The 21558-nt window shown below is 41.1% G+C and overlaps 1 protein-coding gene across 2 annotated transcripts; it reads left to right on the top strand.

The window, feature by feature from the left end:
• The first annotated feature begins 297 nt into the window (after window positions 1-297).
• On the top strand, window positions 298-21330 carry hsf1 (heat shock transcription factor 1). 2 transcript variants are annotated; one of them, XM_084379389.1, is made up of 15 exons: window positions 298-718; window positions 1323-1431; window positions 6908-7044; window positions 7171-7295; window positions 7429-7504; window positions 10664-10725; window positions 11698-11776; window positions 12008-12126; window positions 13477-13658; window positions 15157-15307; window positions 15580-15651; window positions 16198-16303; window positions 17010-17063; window positions 17257-17314; window positions 19706-21330. In XM_084379389.1, the coding sequence occupies exons 1-15, from the start codon at window positions 602-604 to the stop codon at window positions 19891-19893; spliced, it is 1635 nt and encodes a 544-aa protein (XP_084235515.1). In that variant the 5' UTR covers window positions 298-601; the 3' UTR covers window positions 19894-21330. The 2 variants fall into 2 exon arrangements, with proteins under 2 accessions (XP_084235515.1, XP_084235516.1); XM_084379390.1 differs by lacking the exon at window positions 15580-15651.
• The last annotated feature ends 228 nt before the right edge of the window (window positions 21331-21558 follow it).

The following is a 21558-nucleotide window of genomic DNA, read 5'->3' as shown; positions in this document are numbered from 1 at the left end:
ACATTCTGTATATATTTCTATATTACGTACATTCTGTACATATTTCTATATAATATACATTCTGTACATATTTCTATATAATATTAACTTGTTCAATATTTGTGGAGTCTGTCAGTCAGAAAATTCACGTCATCAAACTGACAGAAGAAAAGTAAACTTGTGTGTCCCATAGACATACATACAGGGTTAGTCTATGTATATAAGTCTATGGTGTGTTCGGCCTCCTCCGACTGCACTCGGCTCCTGTCGTCTACTTTTAACCAGCCTGTTTACATTTCAACCTGACGTCATCAGAAAGCGACAGGCAGCTAGCTACGCAGTTGTTTGTGTTATCGGATTGTTGGAATTTTCCGCTGCGGAGTTGAAGAGAAATAAAGTTCAATAAATCAGCTGAAACCGACGGAGACCAGGGCCAGGCCCGAGCTCTGCCTTATCCGGATCAGACCGCAGTCCGGCTCTGGGTCGTTCTGAGTCTGTTAGTTTGGAGATCTTTGAGGAGCGGATGGTGCTAGCAGCAAGCTAACTGTTAACATCGCTAGCTCAGATTAGCTGCTGTGTGTTAGTTGAATAATCCGGAGTGTGTTTGATTTGTTTCTCTGTGATGGAGTATCCCGGAGGGGGGGCGGTGCTGAGCGCCGGGAACGTCCCGGCCTTCCTCACCAAACTGTGGACCCTGGTGGAGGACCCGGACACCGACCCGCTCATCTGCTGGAGCCCGGTACACACGTTATTTTAGCTTAGTTTAGCTTAGCCGAGCAGAGAGCTAACGCCTCATTTAACTTTGATCAGACACTCATGGGTTCATTCAGAAGCTGTTACCTGCTAGCTTCAGCAGTTTAACATTTTCTGATTGATGAGATTATAATCAATTGAGATTATAATCTGATTTTATTCAATTCAAAGTGAAACAGGTGTGTGTGTTCAGCAGTCAGCTGTTGGTGTATGTCAGTCAACACCAACAGCTGACTCTGTGTGTCTCACAGCTCTTTATTTTGTATTTGAGAAATCAGAATCAACTTTATTGACACAGACACATATTAACAGACAGACAGGTGAGTCCTGACTGTAGGCAGGTGAGACCTGACACACACACACACACACACACACACACACAGAAAGAACACACATGCACAGAGAAAATAACACACACAGAAAGAACCCACACACAAACACCCTCTGTCTTTCATCAGTCAGCTGATTGGTTGGATCTGCTGAGTCACACTGAAGCTGGACACACCTGTCCTTTAAAAGAATTGATTATCAAAATATTTACAAATTGATTTCCTGTTGATTGACGGATGTTTATCTGTTCTGTGTGTCAGAGTGGAACCAGTTTCCATGTGTTCGATCAGGGTCGGTTCTCTAAAGAAGTTCTACCAAAGTTCTTCAAACACAACAACATGGCCAGCTTCATCCGACAGCTCAACATGTGTGAGTAGCAACTCTAATATTTATTATGTCAGGCTTCATTCATGAAAGAACGTCCCCGCTGTGAGGACAGACAGACAGTGTGAGCAGTGAGACAGTGTGAGACATGTGTTACATGAGCAGTGAGACAGATAGTGTGAGACATGTGTTACATGAGCAGTGAGACAGTGTGAGACATGTTACATGAGCAGTGAGACAGTGTGAGACATGTGTTACATGAGCAGAGAGACAGATAGTGTGAGACATGTGTTACATGAGCAGTGAGACAGTGTGAGACATGTGTTACATGAGCAGAGAGACAGTGTGAGACATGTGTTACATGAGCAGTGAGACAGATAGTGTGAGACATATGTTACATGAGCAGTGAGACAGTGTGAGACATGTGTTACATGAGCAGAGAGACAGTGTGAGACATGTGTTACATGAGCAGTGAGACAGATAGTGTGAGACATGTGTTACATGAGCAGTGAGACAGTGTGAGACATGTGCTACATGAGCAGAGAGACAGTGTGAGACATGTTACATGAGCAGAGAGACAGTGTGAGATGTGTTACATGAGCAGAGAGACAGTGTGAGATATGTGTTACATGAGCAGAGAGACAGTGTGAGATGTGTTACATGAGCAGAGAGACAGTGTGAGACATGTTACATGAGCAGAGAGACAGTGTGAGACATGTGTTACATGAGCAGAGAGACAGTGTGAGACATGTTACATGAGCAGAGAGACAGTGTGAGACATGTGTTACATGAGCAGAGAGACAGTGTAAGATATGTGTTAGATGAGCAGAGAGACAGTGTGAGACGTGTTACATGAGCAGAGAGACAGTGTGAGACATGTGTTACATGAGCAGAGAGACAGTGTGAGACATGTTACATGAGCAGAGAGACAGTGTGAGACATGTGTTACATGAGCAGAGAGACAGTGTGAGACATGTGTTACATGAGCAGAGAGACAGTGTGAGACATGTGTTACATGAGCAGAGAGACAGTGTGAGACATGTTACATGAGCAGAGAGACAGTGTGAGACATGTTACATGAGCAGAGAGACAGTGTGAGACATGTGTTACATGAGCAGAGAGACAGTGTAAGATATGTGTTAGATGAGCAGAGAGACAGTGTGAGACATGTGTTACATGAGCAGAGAGACAGTGTAAGATATGTGTCACATGAGCAGAGAGACAGTGTGAGACGTGTTACATGAGCAGTGAGACAGTGTGAGACATGTGTTACATGAGCAGAGAGACAGTGTAAGATATGTGTTAGATGAGCAGAGAGACAGTGTGAGACGTGTTACATGAGCAGAGAGACAGTGTGAGACATGTGTTACATGAGCAGAGAGACAGTGTAAGATATGTGTTAGATGAGCAGAGAGACAGTGTGAGACATGTGTTACATGAGCAGAGAGACAATGTGAGACGTGTTACATGAGCAGAGAGACAGTGTGAGACGTGTTACATGAGCAGTGAGACAGTGTGAGACATGTGTTACATGAGCAGTGAGACAGTGTGAGACATGTGTCACATGAGCAGAGAGACAGTGTAAGATATGTGTTAGATGAGCAGAGAGACAGTGTGAGACATGTGTTAGATGAGCAGAGAGACAGTGTGAGACATGTTACATGAGCAGAGAGACAGTGTAAGATATGTGTTAGATGAGCAGAGGGACAGTGTGAGACGTGTTACATGAGCAGAGAGACAGTGTGAGATATGTGTTAGATGAGCAGAGAGACAGTGTGAGACGTGTTACATGAGCAGTGAGACAGTGTGAGACATGTGTTACATGAGCAGAGAGACAGTGTGAGACGTGTTAGATGAGCAGAGGGACAGTGTGAGACGTGTTACATGAGCAGTGAGACAGACAGTGTGAGACGTGTGTTACATGAGCAGTGAGACAGACAGTGTGAGACGTGTGTTAGATGAGCAGAGAGACAGTGTGAGACGTGTGTTAGATGAGCAGAGAGACAGTGTGAGACGTGTTACATGAGCAGAGACACCAGACCCAAAAAGCTGTGGTGTCCTCTTTAGTTCAACAGGTGTAAACCTACTACACCCAGAATGCACTGCGCTGCTTTTCTCCTGTTTTTTAAATAAACTTTATTGATGCTAATTAATAACAAACACATGAGACACGTGCTTCATATAATGGATCATAAACATGATAATCAATAATGAGTGCAGATTGAATCTTTATGTGAAGATATAAAAGTAGAAAACAGCTGAATGGTTTTGTTCTCTTTTAGTTTTAATATATTCTTTAAATTTGCAGGAAAACTGTAAAGTTTGGGGAAATTTTGGTAATTTTACATTTGTGTATGAGAAATTAACTTTACATAATGAATTTGTTCACAATAAAGTCAATGTCATATTGTTTGTGTTCAGAGTACAAATGACATGTTTATGCTCAATTTTACTATCCTCATTAATTTCACACAATGTATAATTTTCCAGTCGAGCCCAGAAAGGGATGGAGTTCAAATAAGAGTAAAATAGAAGAGTTAAAGATTCTGCTCATCATTATAAAAGCTGCATTTGTTAGTGAGAAACATAGATTTGTTGGAGATACATTGTGTAAAAATCTTATCAGTAATACAACACTTACATGTCAGTAACCAGTACCTCTGCCAGCTGCAGTCTGTAAAGATGCTCCTCTCATAAAGTGCATTATGTTAATGCTTGTAGCTGCGTTTTGGTCCATAATATCAAATGTCATTTATCATCAGAAGGGTTCAACTCTAAGTGTTTGTTGAAACTGCAGAGGAGTTTTCATGAACAGCTTGAGTTACAAAATGAAACTCTTTACCTGCAATGGGGAGATCATTTACATTAATCATTCATCTATTATGATATCCTCTATATCACTTCTGCTCTCCTCACTGTGATGTCTTCATTATTCCAAAATAATGGTTTTATGTGGGAAGTTATGGGAGTAACATCAAGGAGAGCTTGTTGGTGTGAAGCTTCTTGTTTATTTTGAACAATGAAACGTTTTTCGAGTGCAAAAAATGAACTCAAGTTTTTTTCACCATTTTGTGGCCATCTCGCCCGGATCATACAACAGCACCTTTAAACAACATGGAAGATGTCAACATTATTAACTATAACTGGGTTACATATTGACCATTATATGGGACCAAATTTATTAACCAGTCTAACAGAGATAAACCACTCTAACAGAGATTAAACCAGTCTAACAGATTAAACCAGTCTAACAGAGATTAAACCAGTCTAACAGAGATTAAACCACCAGTCTAACAGAGATTAACCAGTCTAACAGATTAAACCAGTCTAACAGAGATTAACCAGTCTAACAGATTAACCAGTCTAACAGAGATTAAACCAGTCTAACAGAGATTAAACCAGTCTAACAGATTAAACCAGTCTAACAGAGATCAAACCAGTTTTACAGATTAACCAGTCTAACAGAGATTAACCAGTCTAACAGATTAAACCAGTCTAACAGAGGTTAACCAGTCTAACAGATTAAACCAGTCTAACAGATTAACCAGTCCAACAGAGATTAACCAGTCTAACAGAGATTAAACCAGTCTAACAGATTAAACCAGTCTAACAGATTAACCAGTCCAACAGAGATTAACCAGTCTAACAGAGATTAAACCACCAGTCTAACAGAGATTAACCAGTCTAACAGAGATTAAACCAGTCTAACAGATTAAACAAGTCTAACAGATTAACCAGTCTAACAGAGATTAAACCAGTCGAACAGATTAACCAGTCTAACAGAGATTGACTAGTCTAACAGAGATTAAACCAGTCTAATAGAGATTAAACCAGTCTAACAGAGATTAACCAGTCTAACAGAGATTAACCAGTTTAACAGAGATTAAACCAGAGAAATTTATTGACCAACCTTTTGTGAGTCCAACAATAGTCTGTTCATTAGTAGAACGAGAAATAGAAAAACAGAGTCCCAGGCCGCATACGTCTAGTTAAACAGTGTTATTTGATTCTGCCTCTGTGACAAGCCAAATGACCTAACTGAAGCAACGTATGGTACCGGCAAAGAACTCTAACACCACCAATCTGCACGAGCATTTGTGAATACACCATCCTGCTGAGTACGCTACGCTTACACCGAGAGACGCTCGGCTCTCACCAGAAAAGGACTTCATCCCTGAAGTGGATTGTGCCGGGAAAAAATGGATACGAAATGCTGCACATCACATTTTCTAACAATTTTTGAACTTTAGGTTAAATTTATTCCCAACTCTTGAGAGCTGCACTGCTTGTCAACTTGCTCCAGTAACTTGGACGTAGAGCCCGGCTCTTTGCGCTGGTTGGTTCTGCTGCTCCTCGACTCTTTTCTAATCACAGTAAGAAAACCACAGATTTTGCCCGTTCCTATTTTTGGCGCTTACAGGTTAATCAGTTATCGAGTGAAATTTTCAAGGAGGCGCACCGTTAATTTAGCAAAATAAAATGTCAAAAAGAGACAAAAATATCAGCTCCAACAAACCAACCGGCGATTGGTTGAGCCTATTGCCGATAGACAATATATTCGTCCTACTCCCAGTATGTCAGATCTGCTGCGAGTCTCTTTCATTACCTCTGCATTCACTGAAGCTTTCTATACTTTCTGCATGAAGGTCTGCGTGGTAAATTGGATTGTCACTGGACGAGGGCTCCTGTCTTCCCTGGGGCATCTGACCCGATGTACTGTGTCGATGCGAAAGCCCAACTTGTTTTTCTCATATGGAGCAATTTGCCGGAAGATTTGAAAGAGGAGGTTGAAAAGTTTCGGCTGTAGCTTCTTCAATCCTCATATCTTGCTCCGTGAGCGGCCGATTTACTGCATGCACTTTATCATTCGTTGTCTTTGTCAGATGTTCTATCCCTTCGACATTTTCTTTGATAGCCACAATATCTGCAGTGTTCTTACTTATCTTGTGCTGGTGGGCAGTGAATCTGTTAGTGTGTAGTCTTAGTGTTCAAGATTCCACATTGGACACTTCATCTTCATGGTTTGAACACACTTTTTTGGTGGGGAAGGGCTTGAGTGGGGGGTTTCAGGTAAAGGTGAGTACAAAGAAAGTGCCAATCCTTATTCCAAATCCATCAGAATATTCTCCTTTCTGTCATCTTGCTTTGACATGTTGACGTTCGGGTAATGTGTAGGTAGTTAGCTTATAGCAGGTTAGTTGGTTTTATTTGCTTTCTCTAAAACAGCGATATTGTTTGACTAGTTTCTTTACCGTATCATTTTTTTCAAATACCGGTTCTTTGCCGTCCCATCTCGTCGTCTCTTCCTCAGTTAAATGGCAGTTGGTGCCCAAAACTTCTCAGAGCTCAAAGCCAAGTGAGTGCACTGGCCACCATCTTGCCCAGCCTCCTCATCTTTTCTACTGTTTGAAGCAGCAGCAGGTGTGCTTTCTGCATCACAACTGACATCACAGCTGACATCAGAGCAAATAGGTTTCATTTTTTTCTCCTGTTGATGATTTGTTCATATTTATGTCCTTAGATGGTTTCCGTAAGGTGGTTCACATTGAGCAGGGCGGTTTGGTGAAACCGGAGAGAGACGACACCGAGTTCCAACATCCGTTCTTCATCAGAGGACAAGAACACCTGCTGGAGAACATCAAACGCAAAGTCACCAATGTATGTGTTGACACACCTGGACATACGAGTGCACATACCTTTAAACCTGCAGCCTACTTGTACACCTGTCAATCTGTCCTAGTCTCCATGGTAATGGCATGTCTCTCTGTGCTGTGATTGGTCCAGGTGTCGTCTGTGCGTCAGGAGGAAGTGAAGATGTCTGCAGAGGAAGTGAACAAGATCCTGACTGACGTCCAGCTGATGAAGGGCAAACAGGAGACCATTGACTCCAGGATCATCACCATGAGACAGTAAGAAGTCTTGATCCTAGACCAGAACCATACCCAGAACCAGAAGTAGAAATAGAAGCAGAAGCAGGCCTGAGCCTGTAGCTGGTCCAGCAGACAAGCAGCTCATTAAGAAACCTGATCCTGTGTGTTTCAGTGAGAACGAGGCCCTGTGGAGAGAAGTGGCCAGTCTGCGACAGAAACACACCCAGCAGCAGAAGGTTGTCAACAAGGTAATCAATACATCAATGCATGGAGGAATCAATACAACATGAAATCAATACACCACTATATCAACACATCAGTACTTAGGTACAGTCTTCAGTTGATACCTTCAGCTCTCATGTTTCTGTGATGTCACAAAAACATTCTTCAGTCTTCTGAACATGAGATCATAAATATACATACAGTGATTCTAACATGTGGTTAAATGTCTCTCAGACATTTTCACCTCAGTCAGCTGCTTTAGATCTCCATCCACAAGCTTCTGGTCAAATCAAATCAATTTTATTTATACAACCCAAAATCACAACACAATCACAGTCACAGTTACAATCATAGTCACAACACAATCACAGTCACAACACAATCACAGTCACAGTCACAATCATAGTCACAACACGATCACAGTCACAACACAATCACAGTCACAACTCAATCACAGTCGCAACACAATCACAGTCACAATCATAGTCACAACACGATCACAGTCACAACACAATCACAGTCACAGTCACAACTCAATCACAGTCACAACACAATCACAGTCACAGTCACAATCATAGTCACAACACGATCACAGTCACAACACAATCACAGTCACAACTCAATCACAGTCACAACACAATCACAGTCACAGTCACAATCACAGTCACAACACAATCACAGTCACAGTCACAATCACAGTCACAGTCACAGTCACAACTCAATCACAGTCACAACACAATCACAGTCACAATCACAGTCACAGTCACAACTCAATCACAGTCACAACACAATCACAATCACAGTCACAGTCACAACTCAATCACAGTCACAACACAATCACAGTCACAACACAATCACAGTCACAGTCACAACTCAATCACAGTCACAACACAGTCACAATCACAGTCACAACACAATCACAGTCACAACTCAATCACAGTCACAACACAATCACAGTCACAATCACAGTCAATCACAATCACAGTCACAGTCACAACACAGTCACAATCACATTCACAGTCACAACACAATCACAATCACAGTCACAATCACAATCACAATCACAGTCAATCACAGTCACAGTCACAATCACAGTCACAGTCACAGTCACAACACAATCACAATCACAGTCACAATCACAACACAATCAGTCACAACACAATCACAATCACAGTCACAACACAATCACGCTCCTCTTGACAGAATCGGTGAAGTTCAACTAAATCTGTTGTCTTCCTGGCACAGACTAGTTTCTTCAGCACAGTCCACATGTTCTCGATGAGGTTCAAGTCTGGACTTTGGGAAGTCCGTTCAAAACCTCAGTTCTGTCCTGGTTGATCCGTTACTTTACCACCTCTGATGTGTGTTTGGATCATTGTCCTGTTGCATCGTCCAACTGCACCCAAGAGCCAATCTTCTGCTGATGATTTTAGGTTTTCCTGAAGAATTTGGAGATAATCCTCCTTTGTCATTATTCCATTTACTTTCTGTAGAGCAGCCGATCCACTGGCAGCAGAACCGCCCCACAGCAGAACTCTACCAGCACCATGCTGGACAGTTGGTTTGGTGTTCTTGGGGTTAAAGGCCTCACCTTCTCTCCTCCAAACATATTGCTGCTCATTGTGGTCAAACAGCTCAGTTTCTGTTTCATGTGACCACACACTTCAGTGGAGCTTTAAGGTTCTGCGTCTGGATCAAGAGCTTCTCTCAACGCAGCAGCCTCTCAGCTCATGTTGATGTAAAACACACCTGACTGTGGGCTCTGTCTTCCAGCAGCTTGCAGACTTGCTTTTTGGTGGTTACTCATGACCATCAGACCAGTCTCTCAGCAGCAGGTGATAGTTTGATCGTGGCAGTGACACAATAATAATAAAAAATAATAATTATTTACATTTATTTAATATAACGCTTTTCAGGGTACACAAAGACACTTTGCAGGTTAAAAAGCAGAATAATAAAAACAAAACACATAAAAAAATTAGGGCTGGGACTTTAACGCGTTAATTAAGATGAATTAATTACACAAAAATTAACGCATTTTATTCGCACTTATTTTTGCACCACGGAACGTTTCTCACTGGATGAGTTTCAGGTGTACCGATTATACTGGAGCACAATTATTTAACCAAGAACCTGATGGTTAAAAAGCTGCCGACACTGATCACTGCCCATGGATCTATAAAGTTTTAATGTAGCCTGAACGCAGATCAAACCGACCCGGTGCCTCAGCACTGCGACCAAGCTTTGATAAACACACTGGATCTGCGCCGGTTTACAGGATCCTCCTGTAGTTTAGCCGGTCGCTACTGGAGCTTAATTTAGCGCTCGTCGCAGTGGAGCTGAGAACAGCGGAGTTTCCTCTGCTGCAGCTGAACAGCTGACATGTGGTCAAGACGTAGGTAGCCTACAGACCTGTCACTGTCTCACGGTGCATAAGACTTCAACCTCAGAACTCTCTGTCTTCAGACTGTCCTGACCTGTTCCTTCAGGTTCAACAAGTCAGTTTATGCTACTGTGATTTAAGTAGTTAAAGGATAACTACCGTTTTTTTACAACCTGGACCTTATTTCTAGCAAAATATATGATCATTTACTCACCCAGATAACTTTGGTGTCATTTGAAGTTGTTCGGACGAAACAACGGACGGGGCACCGACACACAGCCTCTATATAACACATTATCTGCCACGAAACTAGTTCATTTCACCAATATTTTGTTACGATACGCTCGTGCTATTCCCCTCTGAGTCCGGGCACTAAAACCCATATGAAAAAAAGTGCTTCTCAATGTTCTCAGGTCAAATATTTATATGCGATTAAAAATGCGATTAATTTCGATTAATGAATTACAAAGCCTCTAATTAATTAGATTATTTTTTTTAATCGAGTCCCGGCCCTAAAAAAAATACAACTGTGCTGTGAACTTTATACCTACAAACAGCTGTTAAGTTGATGTTGTTCAAGTGACTTTCCTGACTTGTTCACATCAATACTGAGCTCCTTAGACTTTCCCATTGTAGTGTGTGTGTCTGAGTCTAATGTCTGTATCAGACAGGTCCTATTGAAATGGGCCCAGAAAAGTCACCAGCTGTTATCACTCAGAACCAGTCAGAAGAAGTTAACATGCTATAAAGAACATTTGACTTACAACTTTCATTACCCCCCCCCCCCCCCCCCCCCCCGCAGTTGATCCAGTTCCTGGTGTCTCTTGTCCAGACCAACAGGATCCTGGGAGTCAAGAGGAAGATGTAAGTTTACTTCACAATATACTACACATACTGCACAATAAACTACGCATACTGCACAATATGCTACACATGCTACACATACTGCACAATATACTACACATGCTGCACAGTATACTACGCATACTACACAATGAATTGTACAGTACACAGTTATCAGTTATCTTAGGTTATGTTATGTACTACATCATTAACTTGCTCTCAGAGGACTTTAAGGTTTAAAGTCTGAGTCTAATATAAATATCTTTACTGTGTAGTATAAATATCTTTACTGTGTAGTATGAATGTATTTACTGTGTCATGTGAATATATGTACTGTGTAGTATAAATATATATTTACTGTCATGTGAATATATTTACTGTGTAGTATAAATATATTTACTGTGTCATGTGAATACTGTGTCATGTGAATATATTTACTGTGTAGTATAAATATCTTTACTGTGTAGTATTAATATATATACTGTGTAGTATAAATATCTTTACTGTGTCGTGAATACTGTGTCATGTGAATATATTTACTGTGTAGTATAAATGTATTTACTGTCATGTGAATATATTTACTGTGTAGTATAAATATATTTACTGTGTTATGTGAATACTGTGTCATGTGAATATATTTACTGTGTAGTATAAATATCTTTACTGTGTAGTATTAATATATTTACTGTGTAGTATAAATATCTTTACTGTGTCGTGAATACTGTGTCATGTGAATATATTTACTGTGTAGTATAAATGTATTTACTGTCATGTGAATATATTTACTGTATCATGTGAATATATCTACTGTGTAGGATAAATGTATTTACTGTCATGTGAATATATTTACTGTATCATGTGAATATATCTACTGTGTAGTATAAATATATATACTGTGTAGTATAAATATCTTCACTGTGTCATGTGAATATAATTACTCTGTCATGTGACTATATGTACTGTGTAGTATAAATATATTTCCTCTGCCCTCAGTCCTCTGATGCTGAATGACTCTAGCTCCGCCCACTCTATGCCTAAATATAGTCGTCCGTTCTCACTGGAGCACATGCAGGTAACCTGACTCACCTGTCACATTAATGTCACTGTTTGTGTCACAACATCACATCACAATCTGACAGTTTCAAGCTGTATTTTTTTATGATGTCACAACCAGTCTCAAAGTGATTGATTGTATCGATCTGTTGATGATCTGATTAGATCTTGATTACCTGTTCAGTAGTTTCCTATAGAATCAGACAAGAGGTCAGTTCTGACTGCACTTTATCTTTGTTTGTGTTTTCAGGCTGCAGCCAGTCTCTTCTCAGGGGATTCCCCTGTGACCTCTGGACCAATCATCTCTGACATCACAGAGGTGGCCACGCCCATAGCGGAGGATGTCGTCAGTGATTGGACGGACACAGGGTAAGAACCAATGACATAATTTCCTGTACAGTCAGTAACTGTAAAGGTTGAGTTGAGAGTCAAAGGCCCCAACATGAGCAGTAGAACATAAACATGAGAGAAAACAACCAATCACACGCTTTGATCAAACCCTGCAGTGGATCAATAACAGAGCACTCAGTGAAAGTTTGTTCCCAGTAGAGCTGCACGATATATCGTTTGAGCATCGTCATCGCGATGGACGTGTGCGCAATAGTCACATCGCAGGGCCTGCGATGTAGGAGGCAAATGAACTCATCTAATTTCAAGGGTACCTGATCCACCAATCACATTAGTTCTTATTCAGCGTGACGAACAAGAGAAAATTGCCAAAAACGAAGACTTGGTGCAGAAAAGAAAAGCAACGTCAGTTATCTGGAATTATTTCGGCTACAAGAAGGATGATATTGACCAAACACGTGTTCTGTGTCGACAGTGCTTTGCATCTGTTGCCACAACGAGAGGTAACACAACTAATTTGTTTACTTATTTTCTACCTATTTACAAAACAAGGGGTTGTGGACCACTCAGGAATCTGATGTAGAGCTGCTCTTATTATTATTATTATTTTTTATAGAAAGATGTTTAGTTTTGCTGTAAAAGATTTCAGTGGTTGACTAAAAGGTTGAATAACCTGTTTTTTTCACTCATTGTTAGTTACTTAATGTAATTTTGAAGCTAGAATGTTCCATTTTAAGATGGAGAGCTCAAAAGGTTCAAAGGTTTGTTTATTGACATTCAATTCACATTTGCACGATAGAACGAAACATGTACTCAGGTCCCAGCACAATAAAAGCAGGCAATAAAAGATAACAATAAGAATATCTCTAAAACACAGACAGAAGCCATACTCGTAACATTCACAAAAAGAGGTAAGATCAGTGAAGGTTAATTGTCCACAAGATAGCAGCAGTGCAGCATAAAAAAGTGCTATTCAGGTCATCTGATGAAAATTCCTGTATTTTTTCATATCGCAATATATATCGCAGGGTTAAAAAAAATCTCAATGTCAGTTTTTTCCAATATCGTGCAGCCCTAGTTCCCAGTTCATCAGATGTCACTTTGAACGTCTGTGAGACAGTTGCATTTCTGCCTTGTGTCCTGCTAAGCCCCGCCCCTTGGTCAAGATATTTAGTCGGCCATGTTTGTTTTGGTATGTTAATCTTTTTTGTTTTTTATCGCAGTCCTATAAACATATCTATTGATCACAATCTATTGATCACAATATAGGACGACCAAAGAATCCAATATGGCCAACATCATGGTGTTCAGGTAGTCACTGAAGGTTTGTTCTCTTCTGATTGGTCAATTCTCTGCCTGCTTCACCTGCAGAAAGAGCCAATCAGTGAGTGTCAAAGAGGAGCCAGCCAGTCCTGAAGTGGAGGTGTGTCCTGTCCTGGAGGGTGGGGCTTTACCTATAGACACGCCCCTCTCCCCCACCACCTTCATCAACTCCATCCTACAGGACGAGACACAGCTGACCCCCACCACCTCCACCTGCAACCCCACGACAGGTAATTAACACCTCCAACCAAACCTACGACGGGTACCTAACACCTCCAACCAAACCTACGACTGGTAACTAACACCTCCAACCAAACCTACGACGGGTACCTAACACCTCCAACCAAACCTACGACTGGTAACTAACACCTCCAACCAAACCTACGACAGGTACCTAACACCTCCAACCAAACCTACGACTGGTAACTAATAGGGCTGGGGCGACGCGTCGACGTCATCGATTACGTCGACGCAAAAAATAAGTCGACGCAAAAACTGTACGTCGACGCGTTAACCGACCAAAACAAAAAATGGTGGCAGCGAGTAGCAGCAACGCCAGTAGCCCTTTTCACACAGACGCCGTATTATCGCCGCAGCGGCGGTTCGCCAATTCTCCGCCGTTGGTTGTTTACACAGAGCCGAGCAGCTCCGACGTAAAAGACGAACCAGAGTGTAATTCACACAGAAAGCCGGCGCCGCGGCTCCAAAAGAGGCGTGACAGTACACGTCAAAAAAGAACACGTATTTCGAAGGTATGGGACTATTTTACAGTAAAGGGGAGCAACTCTGTTGTTTGTCAGCTTTGTAAAATGGAAATGGCCTATCATAAAAGCACGATGGCTATGCACCAGCACCTCAAAGTGCTGAAAGACATGAGGCCGCTTGCTATTCATTACTTGAATTTTATTTTGGAATTTGGTAATTAAGAGCAATAAAAATGTATTGGAATGAAGAAATTTGTGTTTTTTCATTGAGATACATAAATTAGCATATGTAAATTGCTATATAGGTCAAATTATGGGGAAATAATCGCTAATCGAATCGGAATAGAATCGAATTGAAAAATTAATCGTTAGATTAATCGATGCATCGAAAAAAAAATTGCTAGATTAATCGATTACAAAAATAATCGTTTTGCCCAGCCCTAGTAACTAACACCTCCAACCAAACCTACGACGGGAACCTAACACCTCCAACCAAACCTACGAAAGGTAACTAACACCTCCAACCAAACCTACGACTGGTAACTAACACCTGCAACCAAACCTACGACAGGTAACTAACACCTCCAACCAAACCTACGACAGGTAACTAACACCTCCAACCAAACCTAGGACAGGTAACTAACACCTCCAACCAAACCTACGACAGGTGACTAACACCCTCCAACCAAACCTACGACAGGTAGCGTTTCCCTTTGATGACATATGATCATGAGCTCCACGCTGTGTTGCCCAAAACATTTTTTTCCTGAGGTGTTTTTAAACAAACGAGGAGTCTGTCTGTGATCAGTGTGTTCAGGATATGATGCAACAAACAACAAATAACAACAGCAGAACAATAATCATTTAGTTTATGAATCCACAATCTTTCTGATTATTTCCAGGTTTATGTGACAATATCAGAGATTTTCAGTGAGGTCTCAGACCTGTGGACCATTATCATGACTTTGCTGAATCTTTGTGTGTATTGACGATGATCGGTTGTCTCTTGTTCCTATCCCTCTAGCCAGTCCTGTTGTTGTGATGAGTCCCGCCTCCACCGGGCCCCTCCCATCATCCCCAGCCAGCCAATCACCTGCCTCTGTTCCCACCTCAAATGTTGCCTCGAGCTCCACAAAACCTCAACAGAAATGTCAGACCATTGCCTGCATCGACAGGTAAGTCTTTAACACCTGTTTACATCAGTCAGGGTGGCTGCAGGTCAACTTAGCTGCTGGAGTTACCTGTTAAATGTTTTCACCCACTTGTTTCACCCAAACCTCCCTGACCCTCCAGGGACGGATCCTACCCAGAATGCCATGCTACCTTCAACTGTTTTGTCTGTGATAAATGTGTTAAGTGAACCAGCAGTATGTTTTATATTCATTCTTCTCAGATTTAGTCCCTTTAAGGGTCAGCTGTGTCATTAAAACCCCTGTGCTTCCCTCAGACCCCGCCCCCCTCCCTCTGCAGGTGGACTCTCACCTGACGTTCGGCACTTCTTATCAACACGACCTGAAAAGTGAATGAATAACATTTTAAATATTAGTCAGTTTTAAAGGATCAGTCTGGTGACAATGTCTCTGTGACTGTTTGTTCAGACTCAAACCAGCAATTGATGATTCTCCATTAAAACACATCAATGAGCCGCACATGTAGAGATGACTAAAGATTTGAGGCTTTCACCGTTGCCATGGTAATTGATGTCCCAATCAGTATCCAAAAGCTTTGGGGTTTTTTGTTTGTTTGGTTTTTGAAGAGGAAGAAGACGTGGTGTTGACTACACTGAGAAAGAAGCAAACAAAATGGAGTGAGATACAAGTAATTAAAAGCAGGTGATCCGAGCACACAGAAGAAAACTGTCCTGATGACGGAGGACATCCTGACAGGAAGTCAGACAGTGCTGAGAGATGGACATATTGATGGTTTGAGTCTGAACAGGAGATTTAATGACAAAAAAATAAAAACTTAAGATAACAGCAGACTGATCATGTGACTGAACATTATGTTTGTGTGTGTGTGTGTGTGTGTGTGTGTGTGTGTGTGTGTGTGTGTGTGTGTGTTTCAGGTCTGAACTGTCGGATCATGTGGAGTGTATCGATAACAGTCTAGAAAACCTGCAGAGCATCCTGAACACACAAAGCTTCACCTTCGACACCTCCCCGCTCATGGAGGTCAGTCTGACTCTGTGATAATAACTGTGTAGATTAACTCGTGTCATATAATATAAACTGTGTAGATTAACTTGTGTCATAGAAAATAAACTGTGTAGATTAATTTACGTCATATAATATAAACTGTGTAGATTAATTTACGTCATAGAATATAAACTGTAGATTAACTCGTGTCATAGAATATAAACTGTGTAGATCAATTTACGTCATATAATATAAACTGTGTAGATTAACTTGTGTCATATAATATAAACTGTGTAGATCAATTTACGTCATATAATATAAACTGTGTAGATTAACTTGTGTCATATAATATAAACTGTGTAGATTAATTTACGTCATATAATATAAACTGTGTAGATTAATTTACGTCATATAATATAAACTGTAGATTAATTTGTGTCATATAATATAAACTGTGTAGATTAACTTGTGTCATAGAATATAAACTGTGAAGATTAACTCGTGTCATATAATATAAACTGTGTAGATTAACTTGTGTCATATAATATAAACTGTGTAGATTAACTTGTGTCATAGAATATAAACTGTGAAGATTAACTCGTGTCATATAATATAAACTGTGTAGATTAACATAATATAATATATGTAGATTGACACGTATGACACATATATGTTGACACGTTACATATAATATCAGTGTACATTAATGTGTCACACTCATTGACAGTAAATGTGTGTTTAGTTTTTCAGCTCGTCTGGTCTTTCTGGAGACTTCGACCTCGACAGTTTGGATACTGTGAGTTTATCTGCAGACTTAGACTGATTTGTATCTGTTTCTGCACTTCATCTTTGAGTTTTAATTTAATGAAAATGATTCATTTCTTTAAAGTGTTATCGTACAAACATGTTTAAGAGTGTTTTTACATCCATTTATGGATATGTTGATGTTGGCACACCTGTCTGACTGAGATGTCACTGTTTTGTTTTAGCTGCTGTCTGATGAAGTTCCTAAAGGAAGTGATGAAAACAGCAACCCCAACCACACAGGTAACCCCAACAGCACAGGTAACCCCAACAGCACAGGTAACCCCAACCGCATGGGTCAGATTTAAAGCCGCAGGCTGGATTTAACGCCACCGGTCGGATTTAAAGCTGGAAAGGCGGATTTAACGCCGCCGGTCGGATTTAAAGCTGGAAAGGCGAATTTAAAACTGCAGGTCGGATTAAAGCCGAAAGTTGGATTTAAAGCTGCAGGTCGGATTTAAAGCCGCCGGTCGGATTTAAAGCTGGAAGGGCGGATTTAAAGTTGCAGGTTGGATTTAACGCTGCAGGTCGGATTTAAAGCTGCAGGTCGGATTTAAAGCCGCCTGTCGGATTTAAAGCTGGAAGGGCAAATTTAAAGCTGCAGGTTGGATTTAAAGCTGCAGGGCGGATTTAACGCCGCCGGTTGAATTTAAAGCTGGAAAGGCGGATTTAAAGCCGGAGGGTGGATTAAAGCCAAAAGTCAGATTTAAAGCCGCCGGTCGGATTTAAAGCTGGAAAGGCGGATTTAAAGCCGCAGGTCGGATTAAAGCCGAAAGTCGGATTTAAAGCTGCAGGTCGGATTTAACGCCGCAGGGCGGATTTAAAGCTGCAGGTCGGATTTAAAGCTGGAAGGGCGGATTTAAAGCTGCAGGTTGGATTTAACGCCGCAGGTCGGATTTAAAGCTAGAAGGGCGGATTTAACCCTCTAGGCGCCAAAGTCGCATTATTGCGACAGGCAACATTGCTGAATAAAACAGCCCATATCTTTAAATCTACTGCCTTGTGCTGTTACTGCTTGCTACCACTAGATGGCCACTAGATTCAGCTTCAATCCTGACGTCATTTGTGGGCGTGTTTCTATGCAAAATACCTGAGAAAAAAAAGTTTGACACCCGACACCGGCTGTCAGAGCGGCAGCGGCAGAGTGGGAGAGGAGAGAGCCGTGGAGCGGTGGCAGAAGTGTGCTGGACAGATAGAGAGACAGATTTTTGTAATAAAGAACAAAATGCCCAAAAGACTTTACAGTGCAGATGAGGTGCTTGCACAGATCTTTGCTGATCGCGATTCAGAAGGGGATGATTTGCCCTCTGATGACGATCGCTCGAGACGAGTGACTGACGATGCTGCAGCTGCACACACTGTCACACAAGCAACACACACTGATCACGGCGAGAGTTTTCTTTTCTTTTTACAAATTAGATTAGGAAATTTACTCCAATCAAACTCCTGTTCCTTTATTTTGAGGATGAGATGATAATTTAAATATTTTTTTTCTGTGTAAATATGTTCAAAAATCAGTTTTACTGAAAGTTACTTTCAGTCACCTGGTGACATCACAATATGCAAATTAGATTAGTTCCAAACGGAATATTTTCCTAAATAAACTCTGGCGCCTAGAGGGTTAAAGCTGCAGGTTGGATTTAAAGCTGCAGGGCGGATTTAAAGCTGCAGGTTGGATTTAAAGCTGCAGGGCGGATTTAACGCTGCAGGGCGGATTTAAAGCTGCAGGTTGGATTTAAAGCTGTACTCTGGGTGTAGTTTTCCGTGAGTGATGATGAATTAACTTTATCTATTGTTCTGGTTCTACTTCAGAGTCCAGCTGCAGCTTTAAGAAGGGTTTGAAACAAGGGAAAGACATTGTTTTAGTTACATTGTGTAAGTGATAAAATATTGTAACATGTAACACCAAGATTCTTGATGGGTAAAGTTTGAGAAAATGCAGAGTTTTTAGAGTTCATGTTAGCTGATCAGTTTGATCAGGACTCAGGAGCAGGAAGTCGTCTGACGGACAGGATTAATTAATGTAAGAGTGATCGTCTGCCTCAATGGGAACAAACAGCCGAGTGTTGTCAGCATTAGTGGAAATCTAACTGTGGGGAAATCTATAGAGAAGACAGAGCTCTGAAGATCTCCCTGAAGAACCAGATCAGGTTCTCAGACAGATCAGACAGGATGTCTTCCCCAGCTCCTCCCTCTCGTCCAAATATGAGCTGTGTCTCAGTTCGGGACTGATGAGGCCATCACATTTTGAAAAGCTCCTACCAATGTGGCCTTCGTTTCCTGTGACGTGAAGGATCCAACAGTTGCATCCTTCACGGCCAACCGTTTCCCAAGATTCATTGCACACTGATGACCGTTAGGATTTGTTTTCCAAAAGACAACTAGCAGCTGAAAACACTTTAAAATAAATCTCAGTAGTTAAATCTCAGTATGGAGTTTCAAGTCACATGAATATCAAAGTAAAAGCGGACAAACTGTTTGGGCGAGCCCCCATTTGTTACCGGCTCAAGTAACAAAGGAACGCCAAGAGAGACTTTTCAGCAGTTTCACTTTAACAAATAGGTGACATCGTGTTGTTTGTGGGTGTGGCCCCTGTTGTCATGGTGACTCTTGTTTGCTCTCTGATTGGTCCAGGGAAACAGCTGGTGCAGTACACGGCCACACCTCTCCTGATGTCTGAACCAATCAGCTTGGGAGAGGGCGGGGCCGACCTGCCCTCACTGCTGGAGCTGGAGGCGGAGCCTTTCTTCATCACCGACCCGCCAACTGATGACCCGGTCACCGCCCTGCTGAGCCATGCCCACCCGAACCCTGACCTCTGACATCATCAAAGAATGTGATTAATCAGTCACCATAGCAACAGGACAGTCTGAGCGCTGACTCAGCAGCAGCAATATGAAATCAATCGATCAGCTGTAGATCAATCAGTAGGTCATGTTTTTATTTTTGATCAATATTAACCAGTTTATATACCCGTGTCTTCTTCTACTCCTTTTATTTTAGCTTTGTTTTTTCTTCTTCGCTGCTTTATTTAAAATGTTTTGTTTGACGCTCAGAGAACCAATCAGAGGTCAGCAGGTGTTCTCTGTGTTCTGCATGTTGATTGGTTGTCTTTGTGTAACATTAGAAAATAAAGAGATGATCAATATTTTTAGAAAAGTTTATTATGAATAAGAAGTGACCCGTTACTATTGAGACAACCTGGAAGCAGAAAGAGATGCACTGATCTGATCTATTCGATCAGTATTGATCCACATTAAACATGTTCATCAGTGTGTCAGCGTTTGTCTCTCGTTCAGATCCAACAATCAGGTGATCAATCAGATAATGGATCAGGTGATCAGTCAGGTGATCGGTGAGGAGATCAGTCAGATGATCGGTCAGGATGGCGCTGTGACACCAGCTGTCATCATCTCACATCTGATTGGCTGTTCAGCTCTCTGCTGCAGTCTGAGCCACAGTAACATTGATGACCACCTGTTGTGATCATCTGATTGATCTGAGGATGGTCACATGACTCTCAGCTTGTGTTGTTGTTAAACTTCCTGTCACATGATATTTACTGCTAGCATAACGTTAGCTTTCTGGCTAAGAGCTGAGCTGAGAGTACCAGTTTATGTCGTGTTGCTGAGGTTTGTTCTGTTTACTGGAGCAGTGAACGATGTTTCCATTACATGAGGGCCTGATGGGGTTGTGATGACCGGTCTGCTCCTCACTGTGGAAATACTATTCATTCTGTGATGGTTGTGCTGAAGCTTAGCCGAACATTAAACGAATGTTAGCTGGTTGTTGCTGTAGGCGTAACGGCAGCACTTGTCGTTCTCATGAAAAACAACACAAATTCTCTTTTAACTTGATTGACAGATGATCAATATATATTGAGAACAGAACAGATTCATCGGCTTAACTTCTCTTCAAACAGGAAGTCCTTCAGTGTAAAAGTCTGTTGTTAACTGTGTTTACTCATCAGTTTCATCCAGCTGACAGACGAAGAGTTAAAATAAAGATCTGACTCCAGAACTTTACTTCAAGTATTTTAGAACCTACTACATAAATGTGTACTGTGTAACAAACAATGATGGGAATACATGTAAGTGACAATGGTTTACAGAGGAGACACAAGACATAAAGATTTTATATAAAAATGACATGTTAATAGTTTTTAATTGATGAGAGTCAGAGTTCTGTTTGAGAAGCTTTTTACATGTAAATCTGCATTTATGAATATTAAAACAAATAAAATGAAGAGATTAGAAATACGCAGTGGTGAGTTGTGTTTTCTTCAACATCTTCAAACAGGACAAAATAAAATGTTCATTAATAACAAAAACAAAATTATTCAAAAAAATAAAAGAAGAAAATGTTTATATTGAGTTTATATTTCGTCTGGATTTTAAATGTGTCGTCACTGAATTAACATTTATTTATCAGAAAATGATTCGAGAACAGACGACGAGTGTCAAACCGTCAAAACTTTCTGTTCGGAA

Source organism: Pagrus pagrus (assembly GCF_965226575.1).
Source record: "Pagrus pagrus genome assembly, chromosome: 17".
In the NCBI taxonomy this organism is placed as follows: Eukaryota; Metazoa; Chordata; class Actinopteri; order Spariformes; family Sparidae; genus Pagrus; species Pagrus pagrus.
The sequence above is the reverse complement of the archived record's forward strand: the minus strand, read 5'-3'. Positions and strand labels throughout refer to the sequence as shown.

Bases quoted from the DNA above. Each gene is read 5' to 3' on its own strand.
- hsf1 (XM_084379389.1), top strand. From the start codon at position 602: ATGGAGTATCCCGGAGGGGGGGCGGTGCTGAGCGCCGGGAACGTCCCG. The intron at 7,505-10,663 runs GTAATCAATACA...CCCCCCCCGCAG, and splicing joins AGCAGAAGGTTGTCAACAAG to TTGATCCAGTTCCTGGTGTC. The intron at 17,315-19,705 runs GTAACCCCAACA...TGATTGGTCCAG, and splicing joins CAGCAACCCCAACCACACAG to GGAAACAGCTGGTGCAGTAC.